The 15,342-nt window shown below is 50.4% G+C and overlaps 1 protein-coding gene across 7 annotated transcripts in view; it reads left to right on the forward strand.

Annotated features, from left to right (window-relative positions):
• PLCG2 (phospholipase C gamma 2) overlaps window positions 1-15,342 on the forward strand; it is a 174,725-nt gene that overhangs the window by 113,435 nt on the left and 45,948 nt on the right. For all 7 annotated transcript variants that reach the window (XM_077890972.1, XM_077890976.1, XM_077890970.1 and 4 more), the window contains 10 exons: window positions 1,290-1,391; window positions 2,389-2,507; window positions 4,059-4,144; window positions 5,359-5,479; window positions 5,800-5,968; window positions 7,536-7,640; window positions 8,604-8,693; window positions 9,273-9,448; window positions 11,051-11,251; window positions 12,165-12,284. In XM_077890972.1, the coding sequence (XP_077747098.1) occupies window positions 1,290-1,391; window positions 2,389-2,507; window positions 4,059-4,144; window positions 5,359-5,479; window positions 5,800-5,968; window positions 7,536-7,640; window positions 8,604-8,693; window positions 9,273-9,448; window positions 11,051-11,251; window positions 12,165-12,284 (1,289 nt within the window). The remainder of the gene's footprint in view (window positions 1-1,289; window positions 1,392-2,388; window positions 2,508-4,058; window positions 4,145-5,358; window positions 5,480-5,799; window positions 5,969-7,535; window positions 7,641-8,603; window positions 8,694-9,272; window positions 9,449-11,050; window positions 11,252-12,164; window positions 12,285-15,342) is intronic.

The raw sequence follows: 15,342 nt of genomic DNA on the forward strand, positions 1-15,342 counted from the left end.
TCCCATCCAGCCACCCACCTATCTGGTAGCGCATTTGCTTTTATTATCCTTAAAGGCAGAGACTTTACAATATTCAGAATCCATCAAACATTCATCAAAGTTGAATCTGTGTGTCATGTTTCGTCTTTTTGCCTGTGAATCTATGGGCTTTTAGGGATTAGAGAGGAAAAGAGTAAAGTTACTTGATACGTATATTCTTTTTGTAACAGGCTTCTGCATTTCTAAGCCACGGAAGCTGTTCTTGAACAGCTGAATGTGTATTTCAGACATTATCAAAGCCTCTGATCAGCATTACCTGGCTGACTTGCAGGAGAGGACATATTCTGTGTCTATTTAGGGTCCCCACTCTGCTACTTATTAGCTTTGTGACCTTGGGATTTGTCATGTGACATCCCGAGCCTCTGTTTCCTTGTCTTTCAAATGACAATGACAGTGACAGCATATGACCTGCAGGGTTGCATGGACCATAGGAGGAGGAGGATTGTTCACACCAGCTGCCAGGATTGGAGCAGTCTCCGCGTGCCAGATGCTGTGTTAAATACATAACCTTATTTCATACGGGCTTTCACAGAAACTGCACATTGGTATTAGTCTCCTGCAATAGATGAGGAGGCACAGGGAGGGTATGTAACTTGTCAGGGTCAGCCAAGTGAGCAACGCTGGCAGTCGGACATAATTGTGCTCGCTGGCCTCTTCACACTAACAAATGTTAAGAGCTAGCACAGGGCAGGAATTGGCAAACTATGGCCCGTGGACCAAATCTGGCCCACCACTTGTTTTTGTAAATAAAGTTTTATTGGAACACAGCCATGCCCATTTGTGCATGTATTGTGTATGGCTCCTTTTGCAGTACAGGAGCAGAATTGAGTGGTTGTGACCCAAAGCCTAAAATATTTAACCCTCTGGTCCTTTAGAGAAAATGTTCATCAGGTACAGAGTAATGTGCAGTATGTGGCACTTGATTGCATACGCATCTAGAAAGGTTGATATTTTTGGTCTTTGATGCAAACTGGATCCTGAGAGTTGAAGGATTTTTCTGGTCCTCTTTCTTTTCTTTTTTAAAGATTTTATTTATTTATTTATTAACGAGAGACACACAGAGAGAGAGAGAGAGGCAGAGACACAGGCAGAGGGAGGAGCAGGCTCCATGCGGGGAGCCCAACGCAGGACTCCATCCCAGGTCTCCAGGATCACGCCCTGGGCCAAAGGCAGCGCTAAACTGCTGGGCCAGTAGGGCTGCCCATCCAGTCCTCTTTCTGATGATTTTTTGTTCTCTTTATCATTCTAAGGAGCTTTGGGCTCAGGATCTGAACAAAGTCCGTGCGCGGATGACAAAGTTTATCGATGACACCATGAGGGAAACAGCCGAGCCCTTCTTGTTTGTCGATGAGGTGAGTGGGCTCCTTGTCAACTTGGCTTGACTTTTTGATCCACGTCTCTGGCCTCTGCAGTTTATTTTTCCGGTTCTCTTCCCTTGGAGGGCTTTGCTTCATCTGCCCCCAGACTGACTCTGTTAGTTAAGAGCTCATTTTTTTCTAGGTTCTGAATTACAGCCTTTTGTTTGGCTCATCCTTCTCTGTTTGGCTGTGTGGCCTGGGCGGGTTCTTTAGTTTCCCCGCCAGAGCACGTCTGCCACCAGGGAGCATCTAACAAGCAGAGCGACAAGATCTGAAGGCTGATGGGGCACCTGCATCTGGCCCTGGGTGAAGCAGCCGGGGATGTGGGGATGCAAGCAGAACTGGGGCACTGCTGCCTTGTGTAAGGCTCTTCCCAGGCTGCAGAGTAGAGTGTACCCTTGGTGTCACACAATCTTTTTTTTTTTTTAAGATTTATTTATTCATGACAGAGAGAGGCAGAGACACAGGCAGAGAGAGAAGCAGGCTCCACGCAAAAAGCCTGATGTGGGACTCGGTCCCAGGACTCCGGGATCATTCCCCAAGCCAAAGGCAAATGCTCAACTGCTGAGCCACCCAGGCGTCTTTTTTTTTTTTTTTTTTTTTTTAAGGAGTGAGGAATTGGAATAGGAAATTTCCTGCCTTTTAGATGTTATGATACTGGTGATGTTCTCTTGCTTTAAGTTGAGGTGGTGAGTTCACAGATGTTTATGGTATTATGCCTGAAAACTTACACGTGGGAGGCATGTACTCTTGTATCAACTATTTTAGGATACACATTAAAAAGGAAAACACCTAGGTGAGTGAAAACATGTGTCCACATTTCCTGTTACAATCTGAGCATTCTGCGTTACAAATTTGGGTCCCTGAGGCCTGGAGACCGTCTTCCGAGTTCCCACATCAGAGCTGCCAATCTCCCTATGTTGGCAGAGACCAGAAGGAGCCACCCGTTCTCCTCATCCTTGTGATGATCTTGTCTCTGTGACTCTCCTAGTTCCTCACATATCTGTTTTCGCGGGAGAACAGCATCTGGGATGAGAAGTATGACGTGGTGGACATGCAGGACATGAACAACCCCTTGTCCCATTACTGGATCTCCTCTTCGCATAACACGTGAGTTTCTCGGTGAGCCTGTGACAGACCGGGCAGCTGAGGGGCAGGATGTTGGGGCACCAGTGCCCTGCTCTGGGAAAGTATATGGGAGCAGGCAAAGTGCGGGGCCACACTGCTCAGACTAGATTGTGCAGAAGCTTCTGAGAGGGGCGTGGGAATGCACCCCCCACCCTTTCCAAGTTGGTATTTGCAGGAATCATGTTTATTCTGTGACATTAAAGAGCAAGTTGGCAAAGCTGGTTTTGATAGACATCTCTTAGTAGCCACAGCAAAGCAACTGAATTGGTTATTGAACTGATACTCACTGAATGTCTGCCCTGTGCTGGGCTCTGTGCTTGCTGGGTGCTGGGGATACAGCAGGGAAGTGAGCAGGAGCAGCCCTGTCCTCATGTACTTGGAGGGGAAAAGTCCTCCTTTATTTTTTTGTTTTATTTTAAAGATTTATTCATCTATTTTAGAGAGTGAGAGGGCAAGTACTAGAGCTGAGGGAGGGGCAGAGGGAGAGGGAGACAAGCAGACTCCCCGCTGACCATGGAGCTCCATGCAGGGCCCAATCTCAGGACCCCAAGATCATGGGCTAAAATCAAGAGTCGTACACCCAGCCAGGTAGGCCACCTAGGCACCCCAGAAGTCTCCCTTTGATTCAAGGATGAATAGGAGTTGATGAGAGAAGAACAGGTGGTGCGGCAAGGAGGAACAGCATGTGCAAAGGTCCAGGGGCAGGAGGAACTGAGAGGGATCTGTTAAGATCAGACTGTAGAATCCAGGATGATGAGTGACAGGAGAGGAGAGAAGTGGATGTTGCACTCAGGTTTCCCATATTTAGTCTGTTTGTAAGACGAGAAGGTGTAAGTCTTGGCCTGGGCATCTGGAGAGCAGCATATTGCTACCTTCCCAAGTGTCACCACAGGCAGGAGTCAGAGTGAAGGCATTTTAGAAGGTCACGTCTTTTTCAGGGGCAAATTGGTTGCATGGTTCTCTGTTTCCCACCATGTCCATTGGCTTAGAGAGCTGACTTCTAGCAAATCCAGAGGACAATGAAGGAACATGAATTCTTAAAAGGAGAGGCTACAGATGTGAAGAGGAGAAGGGTGTATACAAATACGCATTTATATGTCCGTTTTGGTAGACATAGTTCAAAGTAGTGAGTTCAAGACCCGTGGGGCCCTGACACCAAAATGGTGGCCCATCGTTGGACTGAGAGCCTAGTGGACACCATGGGGCGGGTAGGATCATTAATTATCATATATCTGATTCACTCCTGATACCCTTTGACCGAGTTCTCCTCCAAAGATTATGCAGTCTTGAGTCTCGATCTTTCCCTTGGATTGCCAAGGTGGCTGCTGACCAACCACATCCTGCGATTGTGGCCTCAGCCTAAGGCTCATGACTGGTATGGCCACATGATTACTTATGTCTGGCCCAGATCCTGACCATAGATCTTTCTAGACAGGAAGAATTCAAGATGTTGGGCACTTGGGCTGAGAAGTTCCCCAAAATGCCCCAAGGTGCCGACCTCCGCACACATGGCCACTGCCTTCTCTCCCTCAGGTACCTCACCGGTGACCAGCTACGGAGTGAGTCATCCACAGAAGCGTACATTCGCTGCCTGCGGATGGGCTGTCGCTGCATTGAGTGTGAGTACCATTTTCCTGGTGGAGATGATGCTTATGGCGAATTGAGGTCTACCATGTAGCTGCCCAAGGCTTTCGTCTGAAAGGCCTGAGTCCTGGGAATGCATGGGACTGGCCAAAGGAGAACCCAGGTGCCCATAGCATCTGGAGTGGGGGATGTGGCCACCAATGGCCAGGGACCTTACCCCAGAAGATTTCCCCCTAGGACAAGGAGTGGTGTCGAGCCTGGCCGTGTTGGAGTCAGAAACCCTTGAGTAGCGATTTTGGGCATCTAGAGAATGTCCCGATGTCGTGGCAGGGCTGGGACACCAGTACCAGAGATGGCTTTGTTATACTGCTTTCCTCCTTCAGCTTCACTTGGGCTGTTCTTAGAGGAAGGCAGGAGCTCTCTGTGATTTTTGCCACTGGTCCAGCCATGGATGCCACCCTGCCTGTTCTATTCATAGTTGCTCAGAGACACCTGGGCACAGATGATCCAGGCCCTTGGACATGTTCAGAAGCCTGCTGCTTCCTTCCGTCCCACCCCTCACCCTCCTGGCCTGACTGTGCCACCGAAGGCCTGCAGGTGTACTGGGCTGAGAAAAGGCACAGAGGCCTGATGTGGGCTCCAGTTCTATCGAACACATTCATCATGGCATCAACTTTAATAGCACTTATTCCTGTGGATGGTTGCCTAGTGTATGGGCCCTCCTCCAGGAGAAAGCAAATGTGAAAAAATTAAGTTTGAAACTGTCAGCTCTTGTTACCTCTGGGGGCTGAAAATAGAGGGGATGTTCACCTTCTACATAATCTAGTTCTGTTTGAATATTTTACTATGAACTTTAAAAAATAAATATCTCATTGCTCTGTGTTATTTCTACTAGCGGAAAAAGCAAGCCAAGTGAAATCAGAAAAAAAATCCTACATTATAAATGTCTTTTAAAAAAAGGAAACATTGAAACTAGTTTCTTTTGGACAGATGTATTGGGGACCTTTAAATAAGCAACCAGAGCCTTCCTGTCACCGCACAAGTAATGGTTGTTCATAAGTAATGCAGATCCTCGTGTTTCTGGCCCCTGAAGATAATTATTGGGTGTGGGCCCCATGTCCTAGTAACTGAGCCATGTGGGGGTCAGGGCCAAGCTCACAGACACCCACCAGCAGCGTGACTGCCGTCACTGGACTCTCAAGGTGCAGAGTGATGGCCAGATGTCGAGACTACACGTTTCTTTCCTCAGTGGACTGCTGGGACGGGCCCGATGGGAAGCCCATCATCTACCACGGCTGGACACGGACCACCAAGATAAAGTTTGACGACGTCGTGCAGGCCATCAAAGACCATGCCTTTGTCACTTCAAGGTTGGTTGGCTGATTTCCTGGTGGTTTGTCTTTAAGGGAAAGGTGGACAGACACAGACGCCCCTCATCCCCGTGTGTCTGTCTGTCTGTCTGTCTGTCGCTCTCTCTCACACACACACACATACACACACACACCCCTACCTGCCTGGCCTCCATCCTCTGGTTCACTCCCAACAAGTCTTCAGCTGAGTGTTGGCGCCCCCTACAGGCCAAAAGCGCAAGTCCCTCCCTGGTTCTGGAGCCTGGAGGAGGCTGGTGCTGGGAAACCAGTGACCTCTGCCCTCCTTCCCGCTGAGCTGAGCTGGCTCCTCCTGCACACAGCTTCCCCGTGATCCTGTCCATCGAGGAGCACTGTTGCGTGGAGCAGCAGCGCCACATGGCCAGGGTGTTCAAGGAGGTGTTTGGCGACCAGCTGCTGACGAAGCCCACGGAGGCCAGTGCTGACCAGCTGCCCTCGCCCAGCCAGTTGCGGGAGAAGATCATCATCAAGGTGGGTGGTCTTGGGTGGCCTGACATTCAGGAGAGCCAGTGGCTCAGAGCACAGGCTCCTGGTTCCACCACATGGACTCACACCAGCTCTCCTTACTAACTCCCTGAGCGACCCTGGGCAAGGTCATTTAACCTCTAGGTACCTCTGTGTCCTCACTGGTCTTGGGAGGTTAATAGTAGAGCCTGCCTCATTGGCTGTGAGCATAATGTGAAAAAATGTGTGCAAAATGCTTAGGATTGCATCTGTCCCGTAGCAGGTGCTCTGTAACTATTAACTGTCATTCGTTGATTCTTTAGGCAAACCTCCAACATGCTCTGGTCTAAGTCAGGTCTCTGCTGGGGGTGTGCCATTGACCCGGGCTCCCCTCTGGCCCTCAGGAGCCCCCAGTCCACTGTGTGAGATGGGCATGGACTGGAGGTGGACAGTTGCCCCAAAAGGTTGTGTGTGCTTAATGGGATGAAGGAGGAGGTGCATGCCAAGTGCTGTGGGGAGAGATGAAGGATCAGCCATGCCTGAGAGTGCCAGGGATGCTGGGAAGGGGGGTGAGGTCTGGGGATCTGTATTACTAGGACAAAGAGACCAGATATACAGTGACTGAGAGCATAGAAGAGGTCATTTCTTCAAGTGTTCTAGACGGTCTGAGCTCTGTCTCACAAGGCTATCAGGGGACCTGGTATCCTCTTATCTTTTTTTTTTTTAATATTTTATTTATTTATTCATGAGAAACACAAAGAGAGAGAGAGGGAGAGGGAGAAGCAGGCCTGCTGGGAGCCTGATGTGGGACTTGATCCCAGGACCCTGGGATCATGACCTGAGCCGAAGGTAGATGCTCAACCACTGAGCCACCCAGGCGCCCCCCAGAACCAATGTTTATAAATACTTGCCAGGGTGGGCGTCAGTACGCATCTGGATGAAGGTTGTTGTGGTCGCTGTCTTAGTCTTAAAGATGAGAACTATGAGAGTCAGAGAAGTATAACCACCTGCCTAGGGTCACCGAGCTGATAAAGCAGCTTTAATCTGCATATCCTGTGCGCAGTCCACAGCCCTGCAGTCTGGGCTGCCAGACTGGCTATTCTTGCCTTTCCCTCTGTGTGCCAGAGAATGTGGGACGTGCAGGCGGTATCACTGATCCACTGAATATTTACTGAGCACTTACTATCTGCCAAGCTACCAGAGGAGATTCAGCAGGGGACGACACAAAGTCCTGTCCTCATGGGGCCTGTATTTTGTGGCAGGGAAGACAGAAGACCCAGACATAGATACACAAAGGGCCAAGAGTATGGAAAATAACTCTCAGGGATGAGAGAGTGACAGGGATAGGAAGAGAGGTGGGGGCTCTTTTTAGACCAAGTAGTTGGGGAGAGCTCACTGGAGGAGGGGACACTGAGCACAGAGCTGAATGTTGTGAGAGAGAAGGCAGGTGGAGAGAACAGGCAGTGCAAAGGCCCTGAGGTGGATGCTGTGGGTAGATGCTGGCTGGCTGGCTGATGTGGATGAATGCTTGCTAGCTCAAAGATCCTAAACTTGGGTCTTAAGGAGACAGGCTATGTGTATTTTTTCCCCTCAGCATAAGAAGCTGGGTCCCCGAGGGGATGTGGATGTCAACATGGAGGACAAGAAAGATGAGCACAAGCAACAGGGTGAACTGTATATGTGGGATTCCATCGACCAGGTGGGTCTCCTTGCACCCCTTCTCAGAGCCTCGAGCGCATCTGAGACCTACTAGAGAATTCTGAGAATATTCCTCTCACTCCCTTTTTGACCTTTTTTTTGTATCATTAATAGTTTACTTTGAAATAATTTTCTATTCCACATAGCATACTACACATTTACACATACACACAACAGATTTTTTTATATGGCCTTCACTCAGCTTCCCCAAACACTAACATAACATAACATAAACGTAACAACCATAGTGTAATTACTGGAAATGAACTTTGGAGCAATACTACCAGGTGATCCATGGACCTTACCAGTTTGTCCTCTGATGTCCTTTTTCTGGCCCAAGGTTCAGTCCAGGATGGGAGAATGCATCTGATTGTTCTAAGTCCTTAGTACCTTTCAGTCTAGGTACAAAACCTTATTTTGGTGAGAGGAATGCATTTTGAGTGCTAGTGCCACTTCTCACATCCCTTAACGTAACATACAAATCCATTTAGGTCTATTTTGAAATCTCTATTCTGACATCCTAGAAATAATGAAAATTATTAATGTTTAAAGAATTAAGTCACAGATGTTGAAGAGTCTCTAGACAAACTGGTTGGGAAATCCTGAAAGTCCTAAAACGCAGATGTAATAGAAAAAGACAGTCATGAAACCCCAAAAACATTGCCCTCCTTCATAAAAGGCTTCAAATTAAATAAATATGAACTAGAAATTTGATACTTAGTTGTATCTACCCTTAGACACACTGAATAAGAAAAGTCCTGAAAATGCCAAAAGAACCCAAAAATAGATATTTAGAGGAAACGTCTTGAAGGGAATTGAATTCCATGAAACCACCATAAACTCTACGAAAGTGGGAAAGGAGCATCCCTCGTAAATGCTGGGGTGATGCCAGGCAGGGCTCCTGGCCCCAGTGGTGTTGAGGGCAAAGGCTGAGGGGAGAGCTGATGCTGGGTTCCCTTTCTAGAAATGGACTCGGCACTACTGTGCCATCGCCGATGCCAAACTGTCTTTCAGCGATGACATTGAGCAGACTGCAGAAGAGGAGCTGCCCCAGGTAGGGGAGACCTCCTAACCCGTGCTCTCTCCCATGGCCCATGGGCCAGACATCCTCAGCCCAAAGAGCTTCCTCTTTGGGTACCAGTGTCTGCTTGGCTTGAGCCAGCTCTTCTCTGATTGGCTGGCTGACCAACCAGTGAGCTTTGGGGGGGCTTTCCTGCTCTCTGAAGGGCCTGCTTGGCCTGTGCTCTGGGTGAGAGGGGAGGACATGTGGATGCTCTGGCCAGCCAGCTTCCCCACTCCCCTGCCCTCTCCCCTGGGGCTGCTGGCCGTCCTTGGTACTATTTCTTGAGTGCAGCCCTCAGGGCATTATGGCTCTCAGACTCCTTGTGCAATAGAGTCAACCTGTACCCGGGACCTCTTAGCCCATGTCTTCGGGCTTCAGGAGGACACCACCACCAGTGGTGGCAGGCAAGGGAGGGCAGTGGAAGCCATCTCTCTAGACCTCTTGGGGTGAGGGCAAGGTGAATCCAGCCTGTCTGCTGTTCAGCCCCCGAAGCCAGCATGCACAGAAGGACCAGTCTGGCCATGCTGGGGGGGTAGGTTTTTACAAACTCCTCGTCTCTTTGGGGCCCAGGACACACCCCCCACGGAGCTGCATTTTGGGGAGGAGTGGTTCCACAAGAAAGTAGAGAAGAGGACGAGTGCCGAGAAGCTGCTGCAGGAATACTGTGCAGAGACCGGGGGCAAGGATGGGACTTTCCTTGTGCGGGAGAGCAAGACCTTCCCCAATGACTACACCCTGTCCTTCTGGTAGGGGCATGCCACCTTCCCCTCGCAGCTGGCCGGGTGGGGGGGCCATGTGGCAGGTTGTGCGATCGAGCTCAGGCCTAGACCCGAACCCCAGACTTCACTGAGGGATCCGTGCAGGGCGGGGTGGGCCAAGGCTGGTGAGGCTCGAAAAACTTAGCAGCAATCAAGATTAGTGATATTTCAATGCAATATTTTTCAAAAATTAGAGGTAGTGAAAAATCCATGATGAAGACATTATCATCAATGTTTTAAATAAAGACAGGATCTAACTCTGCACTAAAGACAATGTGGCCTCACTCACACCCCCACCCCCTCACTAGAGCAGGTGGCTGCCCCTGGGTAAGTCACTGAACCTCTTGAAATCTCCATTTCCTTGTCCCTAAAATAGAGATTCTAAAGGTGGCTTTATGGAGCTGTCTTGAGCTTCCTCACTCACTCACTTAGTACCTTCATTCATTAAAAGGTTTTTTTTTTTTAAGATTTAAAAAATGTATTTATTCATAAGAGACACAGAGAGAGAGGCAGAGATATAGGCAGAGGGAGGAGTAGGCTCCCTGCATGGAGCCTGATGCAGGACTCGATCCCAGGACCCCAGGATTACCACCTGAGCCAAAGGCAGACGCTCAACCCCTGAGCCACTCAGGCGCCCCCATTCATTAAAGGGTGTTGGTTGAGTGATTGCTCTGTGCTGGGTGCAGGAATCAGACAGACGGGATGTCCTGATGGAGATTAAGTCTGGTCAGGGAGATAGTGAAAAAGGAATCAATGATCTATAATTGTAGCTGTGATAAGTGCAGTGAGAAAAGTGGTAGACGTTCTAGAAGTCCGTAAGAGAGGGAAGGTAACGTCAAGGGCGGCAGTGATCAGGGAAGACTTCCTGTAAGAAGTGGTGTTTAAATGAAGACTGGAGGGGATCCCTGGGTGGCTCAGCGGTTTGGCGCCTGCCTTTGGCCCAGGGCGCGATCCTGGGGTCCCAGGATCGAGTCCGGCGTCGGGCTCCCGGCATGGAGCCTGCTTCTCTCTCTGCCTGTGTTCCTGCCTCTCTGTATCATAAATAAATAAATAAATCTTTAAAAAAAAAATAAATGAAGACTGAAGATTATAACATTATAACAGCATACGGCTACGGCTATAAAACACTGACAGCTAACACCTACAGGATGCTTGCCACGTGCCAGGCGGCATTCTAGGCACATTTTGTGTGTGATCAGTCCTCAGGACAGCTCAGTGGGGACGGACCGCAAAGATGATAATGTGGAGGCCCGGAGAGGACAGGCCGCTTGGTTCAGGGTCATTCAGCACATAAAGGGCCGCGTCAGGATTTACCCCTAGGCCATCTGGCTCCAGAGTAGGAGTTATGAAAGTGAATGTAGGTGGGGGAGGTAGGTAGAATGTTCTGGAATCCAGGTTAAAGGACCAGCCTGTGCCAAAGCCCGAGCCTGTTCTAAGAGCAGAGGGAGGGCTTTGGGGCCACACACGGTGCCTACCCGTCATGGCCCTGGCTGCAGATCTGGCCACCCGCCACCCCCACCCCCACCCCCACCCTGGTGCGCGGAGGGCCAGGGGGCCCGGCCTGGGGGCTCATGTCGTCTCTCCCTCCAGGCGGTCCGGCCGCGTCCAGCACTGCCGGATCCGTTCCACCGTGGAGGGGGGCACCATGAAGTACTTCCTGACTGACAACGTCATGTTCACCAGCATCTACGCCCTCATCCAGCACTACCGCGAGACCCACCTGCGCTGCGCCGAGTTCGAGCTGCGGCTCACCGACCCTGTGCCCAACCCCAACCCCCACGAGTCCAAGCCGTACGTGTGCCCGTGCTCTCGGGGCCGCCGACCTCAGGCACTGACCCCACGGGTTTAGGGGGTGCAGACACCCCCGCGGGCTGTGTTCACCCATCAGAAAAGCCAGCCTTGTGGGTCCCCTGGGATCTCTTCAGCCCCCTGGACGGCCAGTCCCCAAGCACCTGCTCTACTTTCTCTTGCCCTCTGCCTCCCCCTGCCTTTCTTCTACTTTACCGTCACCGTCCTGCACTCTTGGCTTTGATTTTCAAAGGGGAGTGTTGGCCGGTGAGAACTTTCTGCTTGTCGAGGCTCATTCCTGTTCGTTGTGAAAGTGAACAAGAAGAAAGTCACTGTGCAGATTTCCCCTTCATTTTGTTATCGAGTAAAATGTATACAAGTTATGCCTTGCAAGGGGCTAACCAACTCTGGAAATAAGAGGGGGAAACTATGTTTAAGCAGAAGGCTGCTAAAATGTGCATTTCTGACAAGCCTTGTAGCTTCCAGCAGCTTTCTTACTTTCGTCTGTATTCGTACAGATGGCCTTTTAAAATTTGCTGTTTTCATATCTTTAAAAGTAACCAAGGACGAGCCAAACAAAAAGACCTTCCCAAAACACTATTCTCTGTGTTCTCTGCCACCGATTTTCTGAGACTCTCCGCAGTGACTGATGCTGGCCCTAAGTTAGGTGGATGGGGGCAGGGGATGGGGTACAGTCTCTCATGCTCCCAGAAGACCCACTATGTGAATGCTTTAGCTGAGCTACATCTTGGTGGTCTTTTAAAAAATTGCTGTCTTGAATGGTGTTTTGGGGTGGGGAGGCCCTCTGTGTAATTTCCACAGTGGTTTCTGGGACCCCCTTCCAGGCAGCATCAGAGCCCAGGGCTTCCTCCTCCCTGGGTGGCCCTCTCACCTGGCTGTCCTCTTTGGGCTGCAGGTGGTACTACGACGGGCTGAGCCGTGGGGAGGCAGAGGACATGCTAATGAGGGTGCCCCGGGACGGCGCCTTCCTGATCCGGAGGCGAGAAGGTACCGATTCCTACGCCATCACCTTCAGGTGAGTGGGCGGGCCGGAGCCTGCACATGTTCGCCAGCGGGGGCCTGGGAAGGACAGGTGTGTTGGGGGGAGGGGCTGCAGGTGGAGATGTGCCTCCGCGTCCACTCCCAGAGGGTCAGTAGTGATGATGATGGCAGTGGTGATAGCAAAAGCGGCCTCCGCTAATGGGAGCTTTCAGCATCTGGGGCACTGGTCTGCGTTCTTGAGAGTAGCATGTGTTAACACGTTCTATCTTCCAGCAACTTGATGACTTTGATCCTTATTGTTCAGAGGAGGAAACTGAGGCATAGAGAGGTTAAGTAACTTGCTGAAGCATGCAGCCAGGAAGTGGTGGAGTTGGGATTTGAACCCAGGCAGCCCAGGTCGATGATGTTACAGACCTGTTGTCCTACCATCTGCACTTGCCACTCAGCTCGAGCAGCAGGAAGGCCATATGGACCAACCATCTCTAGGACTGTGATTCTCCACTTTATTTATTTTATTTTTTTAATATTTTTTATTTATTTATTTATGATAGTCACACAGAGAGAGAGAGAGAGAGAGAGAGAGGCAGAGGGAGAAGCAGGCTCCATGCACCGGGAGCCTGACGTGGGATTCGATCCCGGGTCTCCAGGATCGCGCCCTGGGCCAAAGGCAGGCGCCAAACCGCTGCGCCACCCAGGGATCCCCAATTCTCCACTTTAATTCCACCCCAAGACCCCTGATGCCTCCAGTTTCAGTGTTTGGGGGGGGGGTTCAGACCCAGTTCATCACACTGTCCCTCCATCTCCTCTACCCCAGTGCATTGGGGTGTATTGAGTTCCTAACTAATGTTCCAGACACTGGGCTACCTTTGAGGCTTTATCTGGCTGAGTGCTTTATTGTAGCCCACGAGGGGGAGATCCGGCACTACATGTAAGGAAAGGAAAGCCCAGAGAGGCTAAGCGACCTGTCTAGTGCCACACAGCCTAGTCCTGGCCCAGGGGAGAATCTCAGACTTGGGTTTCTCCATGTTCAAAGCCTGCTTTCTTCACTGTGAGGTCTTAAGAGGCTTCTGGGTCGAGCCTACGGATGTTTTGCTCAGCCTGCATTGTTATGTTGAATACTGAGAAATTTCTCTTGAAATTTTAGATTTCTTCTTAGGAAAACTGGGAAGAAGTGGAAGCTCTGGACCCACTTTTGCAAGTGGTGGTGATAGTTACCAGCTGCACAGTAGGGGCTCTGATGGCGCCAGGGCTGCTCTGGTTCCTTCCATTCCTGTTGCCCTGGTGCCTCCCCCATGGTGACCCTGCCAGGCCGGTCCCCCCCTCCATCCCCCGCCACCTTGGGCATTTGGGTCTGCCCCCCTCCCCCCATTATTCCTGCCTTCTCAGGTGAGTGGGTGGTGGTGGCAGTGATGGTTGTTATCATTGCCATTGACTGAAGACCCACTGTGTGTAGCTACAGCCAGGGTGGCTCTTCGGTGTTTTGTGCTCCCAGCAGGGTGGCACTGGACTACTTGGCCTTGGTGCCTCTGCCCTTTGCCCAGAGCTCTTGGTGGTGCCTCCACCTCTCAGATGGGATTGGGCATGTTTAATGAGCATCTGTTTTACCAGCCACCGTGTTGGAGATGGAGTGGTGGTGTAGTTCTGTTGATCAGTCAGGATGCTTTTGGGTGCAAGTGACAGAAGCTAAACTCATTGGCCAAGTGAGCATAAAAGGTGGCATTTATTGGCAACTAGCTGACATGCTCAGTAGGTGAACTGGCTTCCAACAGGCCTGGATCCACGCTTCACCTGGCAGTCCTCAGAAGACTGGTTCTGTGTGTCTAGGTGCTGCTCTCCGTTGGCTTCACCTTAGGTGCCAGGACAGCATCTAGTAGAAAAGATGAGTCCTGTGATACATCCATCCCACTGATCCCTGCTTGAGCTGGGTGTCATGGTTCTGATTGGGTACCTTCAGGCTGACCATCGGTTACAGTCACTTCCCTAGAACCATGTGGATGAAGATGGGATCCTCAGATTGATGCTTGATTTTATATGTCCACCATTCTGTTTGCGCATCTGTCCTCCCCATGAGATTGGTGGTACCCTAAAAGCTGGAGTCTTTAAATTTTAGAGATCGGTAAATGTTCAAATGTTCAGTGAACATCTACTATGTACCAGGCTCTGTGCTGGGCTCCAAAAAATACAGAAGTGATAAAAACCACCTAGTCATTGTTCTCATGAGGTCAATAATCTGCTGAGAACAAGAGATGTCCTGTTAGTCACAAGTGTTTGTTTTGAAAAACAAAACAAAACAAAACAAGTGTTTGTTTTGAGCAGTTCCCTCTACCAAGCGTTGGCTTGCCAACAGCAGGTGGTCAGTACATGCTGGCTGAATGAGCCAGTGATGAGGTCATGGTGTCTCAAAGAGGGAGGAGGAGAAGGCTCTTTGCATTGTGTTGGGATGGTGAATGTCCCTGGTCTCCACCCATGCATGCCTGTTGGGGGAACTTGGTCATTGTAATAGTCACAAATGACCCTCCTCCCACTGCCTGGACACACAGACTCTTTCAAACTCACTGTGGTCAAGGTGTGGGGTGGGTGTCACTGTTCTCCACTGAGAATTGTTGCTTAGAGTGGGTCAGGCTCATAAACACATTGTCGTGAGATTGTGCGGTAAGTGCCATGGAGAGTGGTCAGAGGGAGACCGAGGGTGAGCAGGAGCTCCAGGGGAACCAGGTGGGGATGTGTTCCAGGCAGAGGGAGAGCATAGGTCTGCAGGGATCTTCCCTCCCTCTCCCCCTCCCCAGTATCTGTGGAGTACCTTTCTGTGCCAGGTGCTGTTCTAGGCTCTGAGAACAGAGACTGAACTTCTGGGTAGATCTCTACAAGAGAAGACAAGTGTCTGCCTTCAAGTCCATGCAGAGAGATGAAGCTACTATCTAGGTGTCATCAGTGGGAAGCGGGCCTCAGGGGGACATGGGAGCAGGGGCTGCTTGGCAGAGCTGAATAAGAGCTCGGGTCACAGCGTCCACAGGCTTGTAGTAGCCAGGTGGCTGGAAAGTGCAGTTCACACTCAGCTGTTCCTGTCTCCCTTTTTGATTTTTCTCTTGCCA

The sequence above is a fragment of the Canis aureus genome, chromosome 3, assembly GCF_053574225.1.
Source record: "Canis aureus isolate CA01 chromosome 3, VMU_Caureus_v.1.0, whole genome shotgun sequence".
NCBI lineage: Eukaryota > Metazoa > Chordata > Mammalia > Carnivora > Canidae > Canis > Canis aureus.